At 39.3% G+C, this 20,582-nt stretch overlaps 1 protein-coding gene across 5 annotated transcripts in view; it reads left to right on the forward strand.

Moving 5' to 3' along the window:
• The window catches only part of DMD (dystrophin), a 3,436,004-nt gene that overhangs the window by 1,051,613 nt on the left and 2,363,809 nt on the right, over nt 1-20,582 (forward strand). For 4 of the 5 annotated variants that reach the window (XM_077482558.1, XM_077482560.1, XM_077482557.1 and 1 more), the window contains exons 8-9: nt 5,207-5,385; nt 20,410-20,544. In XM_077482558.1, coding sequence (XP_077338684.1) covers nt 5,207-5,385; nt 20,410-20,544 — 314 coding nt within the window. The remainder of the gene's footprint in view (nt 1-5,206; nt 5,386-20,409; nt 20,545-20,582) is intronic. The other variant, XM_077482561.1, reaches the window with a different exon arrangement.

Here is a 20,582-nt window from a genome sequence, read left to right on the forward strand (position 1 = left end):
TATTTTTGGTCTTTTATTGGTTAGTCCTCAACATAAAAAAAAAAATAAAAATGTATAGTATACCAAAACACTTAAAAAAGTTTGGCTGGAGTCAACCTGGTAGTTTCTGCTCGAATGCTTTATAATGCATTCTCAGGCAGGATCATTTAAGAATATCGTTTTCTTTTTTGTGAAAACTTGAAGTAAATGATATTAAGAAAATGTTAGTCCTAAAAACATTTCTTCTCAGCTAACTTGTTCTAGTGCATACAGGATATGATGCTGTACCATTCTGAAATGCCCCAGCTCTTTTAAAAAGTACTATGTGCTATTGCTGCTTTTTAGTCTACTTTTGGCATCCACACTGGAGAAAAATAATAAAATCCCCCAGGTATCCATCAGTTGTCAGAATAGGATTTAAGGTGTGTTTGAGGCATTCATGTAACTTTTTCTCTGCTGCCTATAGTTTAAATGACCTTTCTGCCTTATTAAGTAAGGAGGATGGGAAAAGGTGTAATGCATAGCATTCAAATGGATATCCTCTGTTATTAAATTTAAATATCAACAAATATTCAGAAAGCTAGGGGTTAATGCATTGCATATATCATCTGTGGAATACAGAATATGCTTAATGATCTTTTGTATGCTAATGTCTATATATTTATTGTTTTCTGAATAATGGTTGTTAAAAGAAAAACAAACGCTACTGAATGCTAAAAGGCTTCTAAATCGAATATACAGTATGTTGGTTTATGTAGAAGTGTTTTAATGACTGACATGCACATGTAAATGTTTTAAGAAATTATCAGTACTCAGTCAATTTTAAATGAAGATCCAACATTTAGGAGTTATAGTCTACAAAACACAGAGACATTTTCTTTCTGTCAGTAGGGTTTGTCATCCTTTAGTTAGTTCCTGACATCCACCCCTGAGGATACACTTCAGCTTGTACCTTCTACTGAGATTTAGAGGAGGAACAGGGAGATTGGTACAGGCATACCCCACTTTTAAGTACACAATGGGGTTTATTTACTAAATATACTAAAGCTAAAAAGTGCAAAATCAGGCTCATTTCTGCATAAAAACCAATAAGCTTCCAGGTTTTATTACCAAAGCTTAATTCTATATGATAGCCAACATAGTGTTCATTAGATGGATCATGATACTGGGATGGGCACATTTTTTTCTGTTCAGGGTTGAACTGGAGATTGTGAATCATACACAGAAGGGGTAGGCAATAAAAAAGGCACCACTACAGAATATTTCTATATAAAATAATTATTGAATGTATAAAATCATAAATGCTAAAAAACAGACAAAATTGTCCACAAATTTAACCTAGGCTGGCATATCCACACTAGAAATCCCACTATAATCCAATTGCATAAAAATTAAAATCATCCAGGAGTAAATTTCCCTAATTGCAAAAGATTTGGAAATGATCATCTTGGAATTAAATTTCATTCAGTTTTATTAACACATGGGTTGTAGTAACTTTCTGGTATCCTGACCAGTCAAGTCATAGAAATATTAATGTCATAAGTTATTAGACATGTGCATTCGTTTTCGTCCGAAAGCATTTTTGTCCAAATTTCGGGTATTTTCATTATCGTTTTAACAAACAATAACAAACGTGCAGAATCCAAAAAATGAAAGATCTGACATAAACAAATGCTTTATTTTCGTTGTGACAACAGTTTGATATAGAAAGAGAATCGACATGATGCTTACAATAGCAATCTGTGTCCATCAAACCTGTGGTCGAATGTGCCTAACCTTAGCTCTATTAGTCCAAGATTATTCTACATAGAGAGAAAAGATTTGACATAGAGAAAAAAGATTTGACATTATAGAGATAATAGAAAAAAAGGACGAATGTGCCTAACCTAACTCTATTAGTCCAAGATTATTCGACACAGAGAGAAAAGATTTGACATAAAGATTTGAGGAAGCAGTGACTGCGAGTGGACATTTATGGTCAAATGCTCCACCCATAGGCTATAGAAGAATTCTAATGTTGGTTTACTAGTAATAATAATAATTAATAAATATAATTATTACTAGTGTCATACAACATTAGAATTCTACTATAGCTTGTAGGAGGAACATTGGACCGGAAATGTATGATTGCGGCATTGTACAGTTTAGCTGCTCCGTCGAATCTTCTAAGAACATTCGACAGACACCATAAGCCTTCAATGACAGATTCAACCTTAATTATTTCGGATTTTTGGATGAATGCATTTTTTAACGAAACAAAATAAATAAAAACAAATTTTGGGAGTAACTAAATACATTTATTTTTCAGATGAAAACTAAATTTTGAAACAAAATATTTCAGTGTGCACATGTCTATAATTTACTTTGTATTGAGTACAAGTTGTTTATTCTTCCTTAAAAAGTAATTATATAATCTCACCTCAACCTTAGTCACCAGTAGTATAATAATATAATATAGTTTTTTACATTATATATATATATATATATATATATATATATATATATATATATATATATATATACATACATATATATATATATATATATATATATATATATATATATATATATGATCCATAGACGCACCCAATGCAGTTGACTGTTCATCAGTTCATCACCACTTACATTGAACTTTCTGTTATAAAATATATGAACATTGTTCATCGCTGCATCGGATCTACCCACATTTCTCAATTTTTAGATGGGCCACCCACATTTATGGGAGACTTGGCAATTTTAGAAAGTATGCCAAACTTCAAAAGATGTGTGTATATATATATATATATATATATATATATATATATATATATAATATGATGTTCAGGCTTTTGCTGAACTGCTTTAAAAATATATTTATATAGATATATAGATATATATATGTTATAAATATATATAAATTGTAAACCAACCAACCAACCAACGAACCAACCGGATAAAGATACTAGCTAAATTTCTAGCTTTTGGATATGGGAGTAGTTCACACTACATAATCTCAGGACAATGTGCTTTCTTGTGAGTTTTTGGTGCATTTACGTGTGTTTTGCAGCATTGTAGTTGCACTCCATGCATAAAAAAATACTGCCTGGAACTGACTGTGCTGGTGTCAACTAGGGCCATTGGAATAAATGGAAAACACTGTGCATGCATTTTAGATGCAGATTAAAAATACACTGGACTGCACCTGGTGTAAACCAGTTCTTAATGTTTGGTGAAAACTTCACTGACTACTTTATAAATATGCCCCTTAGTTTACTTAAAAAGGAACTGCAGTCTGCTCACATAATTTGTGATAAAAACATATTTGCCATTCTGAAGCTTCCCTCCAAACACTTTGCATATTATTTTATATATATACTGTGATTCTGTACTTGCCAAATATGCTGCTGAAATCTCACTCCACTGCAACCATTTTACCTGTGGGCAGCTGAAGCTGCTGCCTGTTCACTTCCTGGATTTACACAGACACACAGAGGCACACCTCCAGCTCTTCAGACCCACAGCTCTCATTGGCCCTCTTATGACTCACCCCCCCCTCCCTTCCTGGCAAACTCTCATGAGAGTGAGAGAGAGAGCTGTGCATGATGTCATAAGCCTTTTTACATAAGGCTTTTTACCAGAAAAGAAACAGGGAGAGGGCTGTTTAAGGTATTTACTGTCAGAAAAAAAAAAAAAAAAAGGTTTTCTATTCAAAGTTAAAACAACCAGGGCAGAAGATTTAATAGATGGAAAGTTGAAAAAATGCCTGAAGGTCTGCTTCAACTATTTCAGCCCCAGAAGGTTTTATCACCATCCTGACCAGAGCATTTTTTTCGATTTTGGCACTGCGTCTCTTTAGCTGATAATTGCGGAGTCGTGCACTTGTACCCAAACAAAAATTTACATACTTTTTTTCTCACAAATAGAGATTTATTTTGGTGTTATTTGATCACCTCTGCATTTTTTTATTTTTTGGACTATAAACAAAAAAAGAGCAACAATTTTGAAAAAAAACATTATTTTTAACTTTTTGCTATAATAAATATCCCCCAAAAATATATAAAAAAAATATTTTTTTCCCAGTTTAGGCTGATATGTATTCTTCTACATATTTTTGGTAAAAAAAAAAGCAATAAGCGTATATTGATTGGTTTGTGCAAAAGTTATAGTGTCTACATAATAGGGGATAGATTTATGGCATTCTTCTTATTATTATTTTTTTACTAGTAATGGTGGTGATCTGCAATTTTTACTGGGACTGCAACATTATGGCGGACACATCAAACACTTTTAACCCTATTTTGGGACCATTGTCATTTATTCAGCGATTAATACTATAAAAATGCACTGATTACTGCATAAATTACACTGGCAGTGAAGCGGTTAAACACTAGGGAGTGATCAAGGGTTTAAATGTGTCTTAGGGAGTGATTCTAACTGTAGGGGGGATGGGCTACCACTGACATGACAGCGATCACTGACAGCAGTAGATCCCTGTCATGTCACTAGGCAGAACAGGGAAATGCCTTGTTTATATCTCCCTGTTCAACTCTGCGTCTCATGATCGCCAGTGAAGATCGAGTTAGCAGGACCCACGGGTATGTTCCCACGGTGGGCGTGCGCCCACAATGCAGCAAATTCAAAGAGACATACAGGTACGCCCATTTGTCTGTACGAGCCATTCTGCCGACATACAGTATATGTGTGTGCGGTGGTCGGCAAGTGGTTAAAGATATAAACCTGCAGGGGTCAGATCTGAGCATAGATCATTAACTGGACCAACTGTATAAGTGTTAAGATTCAAAGAAAAGCAAAGCAACAATGTATCTCTGCTTTTACTTATAAAAGGTGTTTAGCAATGTATGCATATTTTTGGTAATAGGCATATCGAGTTTAGCTCAATACCACATAAAAAGATAATGCATAGTTTTGTTCTCTGTGAATACTGCAGTCCAATAAATCTTGAATTATGTCTATCCATCGTACAATAAAGTGTATGATGATTTGAAATGTGCTTAAATGAGAAATCATTACCATTTTTACACTGGAATTTTGCTCATTGGTATGCTACATCTACAGAAAAGTTTACAGATGATTATAGAGCTCTAATTAGTCCCGGGAGGGTGCTGGAAAGGCCGAGCTTCTGCTCATTAGTCTGCCTGCATGGTTGGAAGCTGATTTTAGGTACATTTAATGTGCATAATTTACAGTGAATGATATACACCTACATTTTTTTTGTTCTCATTTCCAGATATTGCAACAGATCATCCTGACAAGAAGTCCATTTTAATGTATGTTACATCACTCTTCCAAGTCCTGCCTCAAAAAGTCTCCATTGAATCTCTTCGGGAATTGGACACCTTACCTCGCCAAATAGTTACTCCAGAAGAACATATTAGACATTATGACCAGCGGCATTTCTCTCAGCAAGTATGGTTATTTTGTTTAAAACTATTAAAGTATCATCACCATTGCCATTTAAGAAATAGGAAACATGAGAGAATTCAATCAAATATAGTTTGTATGGTTCTCTTCTCCGTGAAAGCCTTTTTTTTCAAGTTTATACTAGTTTACAATAGTCTTGATTTTATAACTACAGATCCAACACAGCTGTACCTGGTACAAATTTAATGTGTACATGTTCCATTTACTTTTACGACTGAGCATTTGGCTGTTTAACTTTTTAAACCCTTTTTGGCTCATTCTTTTTTCCATTGTGCAGCTTCGGGACATTTGATTTAAAGGTTATATATGGGAGTAGACACTAACAAAGGTTGACAGATTTTAATCTGAAGAGAATAAGAAAAGAACATAAGCCATAAGCCAATAGCTATTTTGTTATTTTTTGTATAGAATTATTAACTTAAAGTGTAACTATGAGCAAAACAAAAATTACATAATGATATATTCTAATGATAGTATCAGTACTGCATTTCTTCTTTTTTTTAAATCCCACTGTCACAGAGTTTTAATATCTGCTGTCCCTGCCATTTGAATAGTTATTTTTCAACTTCCCGAATCGTATAACGTCTACTTTTTTGGACTGCTTGGCATGTTACAGGAAGTGAAAAAAAATGGATCTACAGGCAAGATAAACAGATAACAGAACACCAAAATCTGCTAGTGACAGTCTGTTTCATATGTAATTTTTTTTACTTTAAAGCAGAGTTGTAGCTTCTGGCTTCCTGCACCCTCTGTGTATATACTGTTACCTGGTCCCTCAGTGGCCAACGTGCACAAGGTTCCCTCTGACTTTTCCTATCTGCGACACCTGCCTTGGATATGGTGGATGAGAAATCATTTTCTGATGACTTCATGGATACCTCTAAGGAACTTTACTTTTCTGAGTGTGGCGCCTCTCACATTTTGTTTGCTCCTAACCCAGTGATTGCAGCTCACACCCAGTAGATTCCTACTGTATGTTAGCACATCTTAAGAAATAAAAAGGACTTTCTGTTACTTGGCCAATAGCTATATATTTACATAGTTAGTCTGATTGAAAAAAGACACAAGTCCATCTAGGTCAACCAATAAAAGGGGGCGGGGGGGTAATCATGCAATCCCATATACATAATCCTATACCTACAGTTGATCTAGAGTAAGGCAAAAAACCCCAGCAAAGCATGACCCAATTTTCTCCAGCAGGGGAGAAAAATTCCTTCCTGATCCCCCGAGAGGCAATCGGGCTCCTCTAATCTTTCCTCATAGCTGTGTTCCCCCATGCCTCTTATCAGTTTGGTTGCTCTTCCCTGCCCATTCTCCTGTTCCCTGATATCCTTTTTGTGAACTGGTGCCCAAAACTGAACTGCATATTCCAGAAGAGGTCTTACTAATGATTTGTACAGGAGCAAAATTATGTCTCTCTCTCTCTGGAGTCCATATCTTTCTTAATACAAGAAAGCATGTTGCTCGCTTTGAAATTGCAGCTTGGCATTGCGTGCTATTATTAAGCTTATGATCTACCAAAACACCCAGATCCTTCTCCACCACTGATACCCCTAGTTGTGCTCCCCCTAGTATGTATGATGCATTACATCTGCCAGATAGTTTCCTAATTAAAGAATGCATTGAGGTTGGTTTGTAAGTTGGAGACATCCTGTGAGGACATTATTCCACTGCATAGCTTGATGTCATCTGCAAAGACTAAAATTGGTACTTTTAATCCCAGACCCTATATCATTTATAAATAAATTAAAAAGTAAGGGTCCCAATACGGAACCTTGGGGTACACCACTGATAACCTTAGACCATTCAGAGTATGAACCATTAACAACTACTCTCTGAATTCGGTCTTTTAGCCAGTGTTCTATCCATTTTCAAAGTGATCTTTCCAAGCCTGTAAACTTTTTTTTTTAACTTTATAATCTTTATTGATTTTTTTTCATTAAACATATTAACATACATATATCCATTATCCCCTCCCCCTTCTCCCTCTCAGCCCCCCTGTATATGCAAAGATACAAAATAGTGATTGTATAACATATTCACAATAGGATTCTCAGTTGTTTATTCTATATTGTGTCCATCTACCTCCCTTTCACATTCTATTCAGTTCCTCCATACCTACCCTCCCGTCACCCCCTCTCACATCATTAAAGCTCCTTCCGTTCCTCACAAACCCAGTACCTACTCTCAACCATCCTCTTTTCCTAATTCCACATCTTTCACCCACAGACACTCTTCCCTTTCATTACAATATGTCACTTTTTGTTGTACTTGTTCTCTATCCCTTTTCTTTTTCCTTTGCCATAAATATAATTTATCCTTCTCTCTACCAGCTCTTCTTATCCTTCTCCCTCTGTACAAATGGTTCCTGGCTAGTGATATCTCCCCCCCTCATTCTAGGGGGGATACCCCTTTGCCTCCCACCAGGGTTTCCAGATCGCTTCATATTTATTTATGCAACCTTGTCTCACATATACAGATTTTTCCTTCCAAATTGTCTCATTCATGCCTCCCTCCCATTCTGTACAAGATGGAGGCAAGATCTTTGTGCTATCAATTTCCTTGCCTGAAATAGGCACCTAAGGATTGCTATGTGGGTGCATCCAGGGTTTCCCTCCCCCTCTACAAGCCCCAATACAAAGAGCTTAACATCCAGGTTTGGGGAACAGCCAAATACTTGACTTATAACTCCAGCTACCTCCCTCCAATACCGAAATAACTTTGGGCACCTCCAAAACATGTGAATTACATCACCTTCCCTTTCCCTGCATCTTGGACAACTTGCATGCAATCTGCAGCCAAACAAAAAAAGCCTTTGGGTGTAGAATAAGCTCTATATAGCAAAAACAGATGTTAAATCCTTTGGGAGGGGGAGAGTGAGACCAAGGTGCTCAATTCAAGGACTCTACTCCACTGTTCTTCTATTATAGTTCCTACATCTTTTTCCCATCTCCTCCTACCTGGTGAGGCCCCTATCCCTTCCAGGCTCCCCTTGTATATAAGCAGATATAAGCTTGAGATAATGCCTTGTTAGTGTTGTTGCATTGATTACCTTCTGGAGCAAAGGAATCCTGCTCCATTCCAAGTCCCCTTCTTTAAACTGCTCTTTCAGAGTATGCCTGACCTGTAGGTACCTAAAAAATGAATTATTCAGTATTGTGTATTGTTCCCTCAGTTCCTGAAAAGATTTCAGAATGTCATCTTTGTATAGCTGGCTAATAAACTTTATTCCACACCTTTCACATTCCTTGAGTGTCCCCATATTCTGGATTTCTCCAAGATTTCTGTTCTCCCATGGGGGGGTATACTCTTTAATTCCCCCATAACAATGTGTTCACTGTATCCCATACTCTTACCATTAAACTTAGTGTGGGGGGCCTAGAGGGAAAGGAGCTTACCTCCATGGCTTCCACCATTGATTCATGCAGAGTGTTTTGTAGCAGCCCCTCCTCCTGTCTTTTTGTAGTTGTAGAGTATGCAAGCAGATTATTGATGGACCACCTTTCCAGATTAATTCTCTAATGATAACATCTAACTTTTGGAACCACTTTTTGTATACCTACATTGAGCGGAGTAATGGAGTTATGTAATGCATACAAAAGCGATGGTATCTATAGCTTTTTATTCAAGTTACATCGTCCCGCTACTGATAATCTCTTGCAATCTCAAATTCCCAGTTATTTCCTTTTGTCCAGCATTTGAATCTGAGCAACCTCCTCAGGCAAGGGACCTTCCAGGGGGTAAACTGGTAACAATGCAGATTTTTCCCAGTTTATGATAATTCTGGAAAATTGACCAAAGTTTGTAATTATTTCCATTGCCCTCAACAGGGAGGTCTGCGTTTCCCCTAGAAATAGTAGAAGATCATCCGCATATAATGCCACTTTTTCTTCCACTACTTCCCTGCTAAATCCTCTTATTCCGGGGAGGACCTGAGAGGTTTGATTGTGAGGCTAAAGAGCAGGGGGCACATAGGTCACCCCTGTCTTGTCCCTCATACCAATCAAAATTTGTCTGAGTATTCACTATTCACTCTCTTTTTTGCTTCTGATACTTTGTATAGCAATTTTATCCAACTAATAATGCCGGGCCAAATTGAAATTTGGCCAGGACCCTCCACAAATAATGCCTTTCCAGGCTGTCGAAGGCCTTGGCGGCATCCAAAGACGGAATAGTTCTCAATCCATCCCCATCAGCCAGAACCTGTAAATTCAAATACACATGTCTTATATTTATACTAGTAGATCTTCCAGGGATAAATCCCAACTAATCGGGATGTACAAGTTTCTGAATGACCCTATGTAGCCTAGCAGCCAAGGCGTTCCCCAGGATTTTTATATTTGTATTCAATAAGGAAATGGGTCTATATAAAGATGTATTAAGTGGATTCTTGTGCTCCTTATGTATGGTGGATTCCATCATAGATGTGGGCCATTCCCCCTCCTTTCCGACCAATTTAAGAGTTTAAGACCCCCAGCAGCTCGGGCAATAACACCTTCCTGTATCATCTATAAGTCTCTGCCGAAAGGCTGTCGGGTCCTGGAGATTTCTGGCCTGCCATTGTGGCCCATTGTAGTTCCTCTAAAGGTTATAGGTGAATCCAACTCCTCCCTTTCAGTTTCAGATTGCCAGACCCCTAAAGAAAACGCAAATTTCTACCCTCATATCCCCCTGCCAGGAGCTATACAGATGTTCATAATATTCTTTAAACGTATCTACTATTTCCGGAGTATATGAAGAAACCCTGCCCTCCGCTATACTAATCGCGGGGACCATAGATGGGGGTTAGTTTTCCTTGGCCAGGTGGGCCAGCATTCACCCCACCCTTTCCCCCTCCCCAGCGGTATTCTGCCTCTGAAAAAGTTGTTTGTTCTCTGCTTTCCTAACCATTACTGTCCTGTAAGTCTATTGTTCCTCTGACCAAGCCCTGAGAGTATCAGGGGTTGGGTCGTTCACATTTTGTTCTTCCGATGGTGGCACCCTCTCTCCAGCCACCCTTTCTCAGTCCTTGGTCCATTTTTTCATTTTTGACATTTTCTGTATCATTATACCATGAAGGAAGGCCTTCGAAGTATCCCAAATTACCCCCACTGGAGCGGTTCCTCTATTCGGGTCTAAGAATTCTCTTAATGCTGTTAACACCTCATCTGGATCACCCATCAATTCCATCCAAAAGGGGCTTATTTTCCACTCCCAGGCGGTAATTCTCCCTTACCTCTATTGCCACCGGGCAAGGGTTGTGGGGATGAGGCCCTTGTCCCCATCAACATGGGGATGTGGTGCTTTGGGGGACCTCAAAACATCCTCTCCATGTTGAGGGCATGTGGCCTGGTACAGTTCAGGAGGAGGGGGCACTCTCTCATTCCCCCATTTCCTGCAGCCTGCCAGGTTGCGTGCACGGATAAGGGTCTGGTATGAATTTTGGGGGGACACCTACACCTTTTTTTTAATTTTGGCACAGGGTGCCCCTTAAAATCCTACCTAATTCCTACCTGCTATATCTGCTACTGGACTCCGGCTTGCTCACCTCCTGGTGGGGCTATCCTGAGGACTGAAACCTGGCGCAAACACGCAGCAAAGCCCATCTCCACCATCAGGAGCTCTGGTGAATACTGGTTAGTGCTTAGACCCTCAGGTAAACCCATGTCATCAGCCAGGGTGACCTGTGTGAATACCTGCTCTGCTGCTATAGCTACTGGCCTCTGAGCCTGACTCCAGACCGTGACAGAATATTCTGGCCAAAAACATGGAGACCGTTGTAGCAGCTGCCATGGCTCCTCTCAGGGTGCAGATTGCTGAGTTGCAGATGTTTGGTGTTAACTACCAGGAAAAATTTTCTGAGTTACAAATTGAAAGGTCTGCAAGAAGAAATCCTTGATCTACATAAACAATTGTGGGATTTTCATGCCCGAGATACTGCTGCCGTAGATATTAATGCACAAATGCCCCTACCACTCAAGTTTAACGGAGACCGCCGCCATTATAGAGGGTTCCTTAATCAATGTTGTATATACTTTCAGATGCAACCTGCTGCATTTACTTCTAACAGGAAAAAGGTGCTGTTTATTATCAACCTCCTGACTGAGGAAGCCTTAGCCTGGGCCTCCCCTTATGTGGAGAAAGATGATGTCTTTCTGAATGAGTTTGATTCTTTTGTGACTGCGATGAACCAAGTTTTCGATGATCCTAACTGCTGCGCTACTGCTAAGGCAAAGTTGCACAATTTACGGCAGGGTAGACGCTCTGTTGCAGAGTACACAACTGAATTCCGACGTTGGATCTCAGATACCAATTGGAATCCAGCAGCACAAGAGGGTCAGTTCCATCAAGGACTCTCGGAACAAGTAAAGGATGAGCTTACAAGAGTAGAAAGTTCTGACGGCCTTGAGGCTTTAATTAAATTATGTATTCCAGTGATATGCAATTAGCGGACCTCCAGCTGTTGCAGAACTACTCTCTTGAGGCATAGCAAGACTCTGACAGCCACAAGCATGACACTCAGAGGCAGAGGGATGATGGGACTTGTAGTTTTGCAACAGCTGGAGGTCCGCTAATTGCATATCTCTGATGTATTCGGATTGATCAGAGATTTGCTGAAAGGAGAAAGGATAGACTGGGAATCCTAGGCAGTAATGGTGCATGCATTTTTCTGCTACTTAGTATCCTCCTAAGAATCCAAGAGTTTTTCCTGATTCTGACACTCCTGAACCTATGCAAGTATATGCTACTAAAAGATCTATTACTACTCAGGAGATAAAGACGATGTTCAGAAAACGTATGTCTTTATTGTGGAGACTCTGGACATTACGCAGTTAATTGTCCCAATAAATTTAAAAGAACAATTGCAGCAATGGATGTTACAGTATCTGAACAAATAAACTCAATTTATCAGTCCATCTCTCCTTTGATTCAGGAAGCAAATAAAGTTAATTCTTTATCAACTCATTTTGTCATCCCTATAAAGCTTATTGTTGAAAGCAATGAAATACCTTGCTCTTCTATGCTGGACTCAGAGGCTGGGGGAAATTCATAGACATCGAATTTGCACAAAGTAATAACATTTAAATAAGAAATAAACTCACCCCTATTGATATGGAAACTGTGGATGGCTCACATTTGTCTTCAGGACCTGTTACCCATGAGACAATCCCACTTAAACTCCTAATTGACACTGACCATCAGGAGACTATCAGCTTTGAGCTGATTACATCAACCAAGTTCCCTATTATCCTAGGCATTCCTTGGTTCTCTATCCATGATCCCTCCATCAACTGGGAGACACATTCTTTAAGCTTTACATCTGACTATTGCAACAACATTGCAAAGAAAATGATCAAATAAGCCCTCCACCAACTCAAGATTTACAAGCAGTTTTGGCAACTATCCAGTCATACGACAAACTACCTCCACAATATCTTGAGTTTCGGGACGTTTGTGATAAAAATAACGCAAATCAGCTGCCTCCTCCTCGCTCTTATGATTGTCCCATTGAATTGCTTCCAGGGGCAGAAATACCATTTGGTCGCCTTTATTCTTCCACCAAGAGCAGGTGACCGGCATAAGACTTTATTACAATGGGAATGTTGGTGGATCTTTAATCTTGACCCCCTAGCCTCAAGGAGCATGATTAAACTGCTGGGCTTAAATAATTTTTTTGTCACTTTCACCAATAGTGTATATGATGGGTTATTTAATCTTTATGCACTAACCCTGATCCACTGAGTTTTCCCTTTTTTCATGAACTTTTACAGACACTCCACTCCTGCCTTTTTTTTAATCATTTATAAATCATGTTATTATGTGATTGTCTCCTGAGCCTCGGGGATGTTGAATTTACTGGGGGCTCCCCCATTGCCCAACTTACCCTGACCATTTTTTGTTCATGAAATTTGTTATTAATTGTATATTATATTATAAAGTAAATAACATTGATTATCTCATTACAATGACATCTTAAAATGGGTGGGATAAAATAGGCAGGAAGTAAACATGTTGTTCCTGAAATTTGTGTTGAAAACAGAAAAAAAGGACAAGCATAAAGATTTGAGAAATTTCAACAAGGACCAAACTGTAATGCCTAGACAACAGGCTCAAAGTAATTCCAAAACTGCAGCTCTTTTGGGATATTCCCAGTCTGTGGTGTCAGGATCTACCAAAAGTGGTCCAGGGAAGGATATATGGCTAACTGATGAAAGGGTCATGGTCAGCCTAGGCTCATTGATAGGAATAGGGAGCGAAGGCTGACCGATGTAGTCAGATCCAACAGAATAGCGAAAAAAAGTAATGTTTTCAATAGAAAAGTCTCAAAACACAGACCAGCCAGGATACCCATGCTGACCCATGTCTATATTCAGAACTGGACGATGAAACAATGGAGGAAGGTCGACTGATCTTATGAATTCATTCATGAGGAACAAAACAACACATTCTTCAGATCTCAGTCTAATTGAGTATCTGTGGGATGTGCTGGAGAAATAAGTCCAATAAGTCCAATCTATTTAGGCCCCACCTTGCGACCTACAGTACTTAAAGGATCTGCTACTGATGGCTTGGTGCTAGATACCACAGCATTCCTTCAGAGGTCTAGTGCTATCCATGCCTAGACAGTTTATGGTGGGTGATCATAAAGTTATGGCTGATCTGTGTATTTTTTCACCTTTCCTAGTCAGAAAAGGTCTCTGTGTGCTTTCGGTGCTCTTCTTCCCCTCCTTTCACTTCCATCCATCTCTTTTCCTTCTGATTGTTCTGGTTCTACCTTTTATATCTATGCACCGGTTGACATTTGATTGTGCTGTGTATGATCCATTTGCCCATTATTGTTGGTCGATTGCATTGCTTTATGGTACACTTCCCTCTTTTTGACACTAGGGGTGTCTGTCCTGTTCTTCCATATAATGTAGCTTGTCTGGATGCATACTCAAATAAGTATGGATTTTGGGGGTTCCAGACCATTTTTTAAATAATTTTAGTGTTGACTTCCCCTTAAAATCCACACCAGACCTGAAGGGCCTGATATGAATTGAGAGGGTGCCCCAACACAGTTTTTTTTCAAAGTTTTTTTTAAAGCCGGTATTGTTTTATTTACGTTAAGCTGTCAGCAGGGAATCCCACTGACAGCTGATTAGTCACCAGTTGTTAAGGGCGCAATGGCCACCCACTCCTTAACAACCAGCTATTCATAGTTTGTTAGACTGCATCCACACCTGAGCATATCTTTTTCAGGCATAAAGTAGAACGTTTTTACCGGAATTCTGCCACGATTTTTGCACATTTTGCCGCAATTTTGTACAGGTCAAATGTAAATTATCCAATGTAAAAAGCATAATAACGCCTGCCCAAAAAGAAGCTCATGTACATTTTTGAACTTCACGCATTTTGCTTCAGGCGACAGAATGCTGAAATGTGAACAGGGACCTTTTAAATGAATGGGATTTTGCTTGTTGGGCATTTGTGAACTTTTGGGATGAGCATTTTATGAGCGTTTCATGAGTTGAAAATGCTCAGGTGTGATTGGGCCCTTAAGGAGCCTTTCCTATTATGAAAAAATTCTCAAAATGCAAATCAAAAACGTATCAAAAACACATGCAAACACACATAAAAAAATCTAACACTTTGGACTTTTCCAATTTTTGGTGAGGGTCCATTGAAATCTAATACACAATTTGCTGTGGGGAAAAAAGTCCCTGACCCTTTCCAAAAATGCAGTGGTTAAAAAATGCATAGATGTGAACATGTCCTATAGAAAACCATGTTAAATGGACTGTTGTATGTTTTACAAAACTTACTTAAAATGCATAGGTGTGAACCTAGCCTAAAATATATGTACCAAATCTACCTATGCTTACTCAACCACATATCTGTGATCAGGTGCACCTTAAACCTGACAGCATGCTGCAGTGACAGGGATGCGTTCTGGGTCATGTGGTCATGCAAGGTAGGGGTGGATTTTTTAGAAAAATGGTGGAGGCTGCAAGTTTTGTTTTAGGGGAAAGCACAGCCACAAAGTGATGTAAGAGAGCTGTAGGGCTTACGTTGCAGTGTTATAAACTACAAAATTAGCATTGAAGTGCTGGTCATGGGGCAGTTAAGAGGGAGCATTGTTTTGTACTCTAAAACTTGCAGGATGGAAGATTGGCTGATGAATACCAAAATGGAATTTGGTGATGTGGAAGGTAATGGCCCACCTCCTGTTTCTGTTTCCTGCTCCTGTCTCTGCCACAATGCCCCTGATTATTGCTGGAAGTAGAGGAGGTCCTCCTATTCCCCAAGACAAATTTGGTGTCCTCTATGCAGATGCAGCAGAGGCTATTTGTCTGGCATGAATAGAGAAGGAGGTAGAGAAAGAAGATGCAGGTCCTGTGAAAGGTGAGGGAGCACGGAGAACAACCTGGTCTGTCCTCTGACAGTTCTGAATCCTCTGATAAAAGATAAGGATAGGCTGAGGTGGCTGCTAACTAATAGCCACTATGTTGGAACCTTTTAATTTTTTGCCACCCTGCTCCTTCTACCAGGAGGTTAAATCTGTTCGACTTCCTTCTCATTCTTCCCTTGCCTGTCACTATGCTGGTCCATGCCTTCAGTTCATGTTGGATCGAGCACCTCTTCATCTAACACCTCCTCATTCTGACTGGACTCAAGCTTACAATATGTGTCAGGAGGCAGCAGCTCTCTTTCTCTGTCTGCCCCTGCCCAGTCGTCCTCCTCTCTCTCCTCAAGGGAAAGTAAGAGTTTGTGATCATTGCTTGGTATGTTTGTCCTCTCCCTCTGGTTGTCTTGAGTACTCCATTATCAGCCCTGTCACAAAATGCTGAAACAGTTTGGCAGATTTCTTATTGTCTCCTACTCCTGTGTGTCTGGGGGACAAACAACAACAACCATGATTTGTTCACATAATTTGTAAATTCAGTGGTTAATGTGGTTACTGTTTTTCTTATGGAAATATGCAGCTTTCTTCGAGAAATCAGATTATTCTTTGGAAAATAGCTACTGCTTTGAAAAGGAGATTTTAATTAATATGCTCCTGTGCAAGTCCCAGTTAATCTACATTGGGCCCCCTGGGAACTGGTAAAGAAAGTTTAAAGGCAATCTTTTACTAAGATTTAGAAAAACTACTGCTATTAGATGATCTAGACCAGGGGTGTCAAACTGGTGACCCTCCAGCTATTGCGAAACTAATAGTCCCATCATGCCTCTGCCTGTGGGAGTCACGCTGCTTGTAACTGTCAGCCTTGCAATGCCTCATGGGACTTGTAGTTTTGCAACAGCTGGAGGGCTGCCAGTTTGACACCTGTGATCTAGACCAAGCTGGGTGAGGTCCATACCAGCTACCCTCTCCAGCTTGTAGTGTCAATTACCCTTAAATATGTCACAGCTGGGTTTGAATTAAAATTTGGTTTCAATAGCAGGGGTGGAATCACCCCAGTTAGGCATTGATTCAAAGCTTTCTTAAGATCTTGGTATGACTGGGAACTTTTGAAGGATATACAGGTTTCCCAGGTGGTCGTGAATTTGGAGATGTTATCCAAGGCAGTATACATCAGCTCCTCCATCTTAATGACACAATTTATTCTGTTAAGCCATTCAGGGATGGAAGGCAGATATGTGGACTGCCAATGGGTCGGTATACACATCCTTGCATCGTTAATCATGTGCATGGCAACCGGCTTATAGTAATTTTTTTTAGGAAGTTTCGTTAGATGCAAGAGATATTGCGCAGGGCAGAAATCCAATGGGAGTAGGTATACTTGTTTTGTCAGGTCATGTACTCTGCGCCAGAATGGTTGGAATGACTGGCAGTCCCACCAAATATGGAGGAATGTGCCGTCTCTGTACCATCCTGCCAGCAGAGGTCAGAAACTGAGGGGGAGAATTTGTGTATCAGTTCCGGTGTTCTATACCATCGAGTTTTCATACCATTCTCCTGAACAGACACATTCAGGGACCCTTTATGAATGTACAGGTGAATGCGGTCTCAGCTCTTCTCGTCTATCTCAGAGCCCAGGGCAGATTAGTAGGAGCGTTCCGAGCGCAGGAGTATGCAGGGTTCTTCGAATAATGACGGATAGAGCATGGAGATGACATGGCATTGGGGGGTCGAACGAGTGCAGAGCGATTGCATGGTTGTGGGGAGTTTTGTAAAACTTTGCGGGTTGAGTCAGCTAAGTAATGTTTAAGCTGGAGGTAGGACCAGAACAGGAATGTACCCGTATTAGAGAGCTTAACGAGGTCAGTTTGTCGTAAGAAGCAGTGTCTTTGCAAAAAATGTTTAGCTAACATTTCCATGCGGGGCCATTCAGCTTCCAAAAGGGAGCCTGATAATATTGGGGGAAAGTCTGGGTTACCTCTGACTGGAGTTTAGCTGAAACTGCATGTACAGTGCATGCCCTATTAAATTCGTGTAAGGTGGCTCCTACCAGGGGATGGGTTAAGGCTTTTGCCGAGACGTACATTTTAGAGAGCCAGGGTGTAATTTCTAATAACACTATAAACATTAGGCTTGTGCAATTCGTTTCGTAACGAATCGAAATTCGGCCGAATTTTGCATCTTTCGGACATTTGGATGCATCCGAATGTCCGAATAAAAAAATAACAAATTACAAAGAATACGAAAGAAATATAACGAATGAATTCGAATGAATTCGACATGATTTGAAATTATTTCAACCGCATTCGAAATTATTTCAACATGATTCGACATTATTTCAACTGCATTCGAAATGACTTTAACATGATTCGACATTATTTCAACCGCATTCGAAAATATTTTGTATCTCGGGGTCACTTGGTGCTAGACACTTCAATGGATATGTTGTATTGCTAGTATTATTGTGTTTGCATACCAAATTTGGGGTTTCTAGCTATAAGTGACCCCGAGATATGTGGCCCCAAATTCGGGTCGCAAAATGTTATTAGTTATTAGAGCAGAGAATGACATTTTGCGACCCGATTTTGGGGCCACATATCTCGGGGTCACTTATAGCTAGAAACTCCAAATTTGGTATGCAAACACAATGGTACTAGCACTACAACATATCCAAATTTGAAGTGTCTAGCACCAAGTGACCCCGAGATACATGGCCCTAAATTCGGGTCACAAAATATTTTTGAATGCGGTTGAAATAATGTTGAATCATGTTGAAATAATTTCGAATGCATTCGAAATTATTTCAACATGATTCAACATTATTTCAACTGCATTCGAAATGATTTCAACATGATTCAACATTATTTCAACCGCATTTGAAAATATTTTGTGACCCGACTTTAGGGCCATGTATCTCGGGGTCACTTGGTGCTAGACACTTAAAATTTGCATATGTTGTAGAGCTAGTATTATTGTGTTTACATACCAAATTTGGGGTTTCTAGCTATAAGTGACCCCGAGATATGTGGCCCCAAAATCGGGTCGCAAAATGTCATTCTCTGCTCTATTAACTAATAACATTTTGCGACCCAATTTTGGGGCCACATATCTCGGGGTCACTTATAGCTAGAAACCCCAAATTTGGTATGCAAACACAATAGTACTGGCACTACAACATATCCAAATTTGAAGTGTCTAGCACCAAGTGACCCCGAGATACATGGCCCTAAATTCGGGTCACAAAATATTTTCGAATGTGGTTGAAATAATGTCGAATCATGTTGAAATCATTTCGAATCCGGTAGAAATATTTTCGAATTTCGTTGAAATATTTTCGAATGTGGCCGATTTTTCGAATTCGGTAGAAAACTAAACAAAATCCGAAAACGAATTTAAGGAAGTTAACGAATATAACTAAACGAAATTAATGAATTAACGAATTAAAACGAAACGAAACTAAACAAATTTTTTCCTTTTGCACATGTCTAATAAACATAACAAAAAAAAACAAAAAAAACCTTTAACATTGCCCTTGTAAATAATCTACAGGCTACTGTAGGAGCTATAGGAACAACTTTTCCTGGATGCCTATATGGAAGTCTACCTACTTTCTGTGAGTCATTAATAAGGCCAAATTATGTAACATTTACTTGTTTATTTTTTGCCTCTTTCAATGGCTATTTGCTTCACATGCCCAAAAATAGTATGGATACTTTGCAAATAACCTTGTTCCTTCTTTTAGAGAGATATCCTGGGAGAATCAGCCCACTATCACTACTAACTATGAATAGGGCATCTTATTTGTGTATGCCCAATAAATGCAATATACCTTAATAAATAAATAATTTAACAGTAAGGCAACATATGATGATGACACTTATAGATGTACTGTATACTCATGATACAGTGATCTACTATACCTACATGACCCCTATCTATTCATCATTGTGTAGGCTTACCTGAAAATTGTCCTTTTTATCTGAATCAGTTCACAATCTCAGGTCTATGAGTCCAGCAGATGTCCACTGCCCCTGGGCTGGATTGGACAGATTTGAAAACTTTTACCAAACACTATTTTTCTCCCCCACTCAGTAGTGTCAGGTGCATCTGCCCTCCTCTCTGGAATAATGTCTTAAATAAACTGTAAGCAGCAACTATGGATGAGGTTTGGTTTTGCTGCCACCATGGGTTCAGGGTGAGGTGAATCCCTGGGATTCCGCAAGTTCATAGATTCTGAACTGTTAGATGAAAAGTTCACAGGTTTGCCACCAGAATTAAAGAACAACCTATGATGTAGTTCATATAGATTTCCCCAGCTGCATTTGGTTACAGAAGCCCATAATTTGAAGGATTGGAGAACCCAGCCTCTTTTGGATAGAAGGATGGACTCGCAGGAGCTTTTAGGGAGAGCTGACAATCCTCTAGTGTTCCCCAATGGGGACAAAACAGACTATGGGACTTCTTTTTCTAGGGGCTTTTATACTTAAGTGAGAAATAATAAGGGCCATAAGTAGCAGAATCATACTTTTTTTTTAAAGTAGATTATATGTTGTTGTTTAAAGTAGCAGTATGTCAGATGAATTAGAACTAAAAAAAAACAATCTATTAACCAACTGTATGTGCCTTTTGTCCTCTCTTCTTCTTAGATCACTGTCAATGTAGCACAGGGACGTGTGCACACCCCTTCACCTCCTCCTAAACCTCGCTTCAAAAGCTATGCCTACACGCAAGCTGCTTATGTCATGTACCCTGACCAAATTGGGAGGCAGTTCCCTCCACAGGTCTGTTAAAATGTTTTCTCATAGAAACAGTTTTAACA

This window comes from Lithobates pipiens, unplaced genomic scaffold (genome assembly GCF_037356315.1).
Source record: "Lithobates pipiens isolate NorthernLeopardFrog02 unplaced genomic scaffold, aLitPip1_a1.2 Scaffold_16, whole genome shotgun sequence".
Taxonomy (NCBI): domain Eukaryota; kingdom Metazoa; phylum Chordata; class Amphibia; order Anura; family Ranidae; genus Lithobates; species Lithobates pipiens.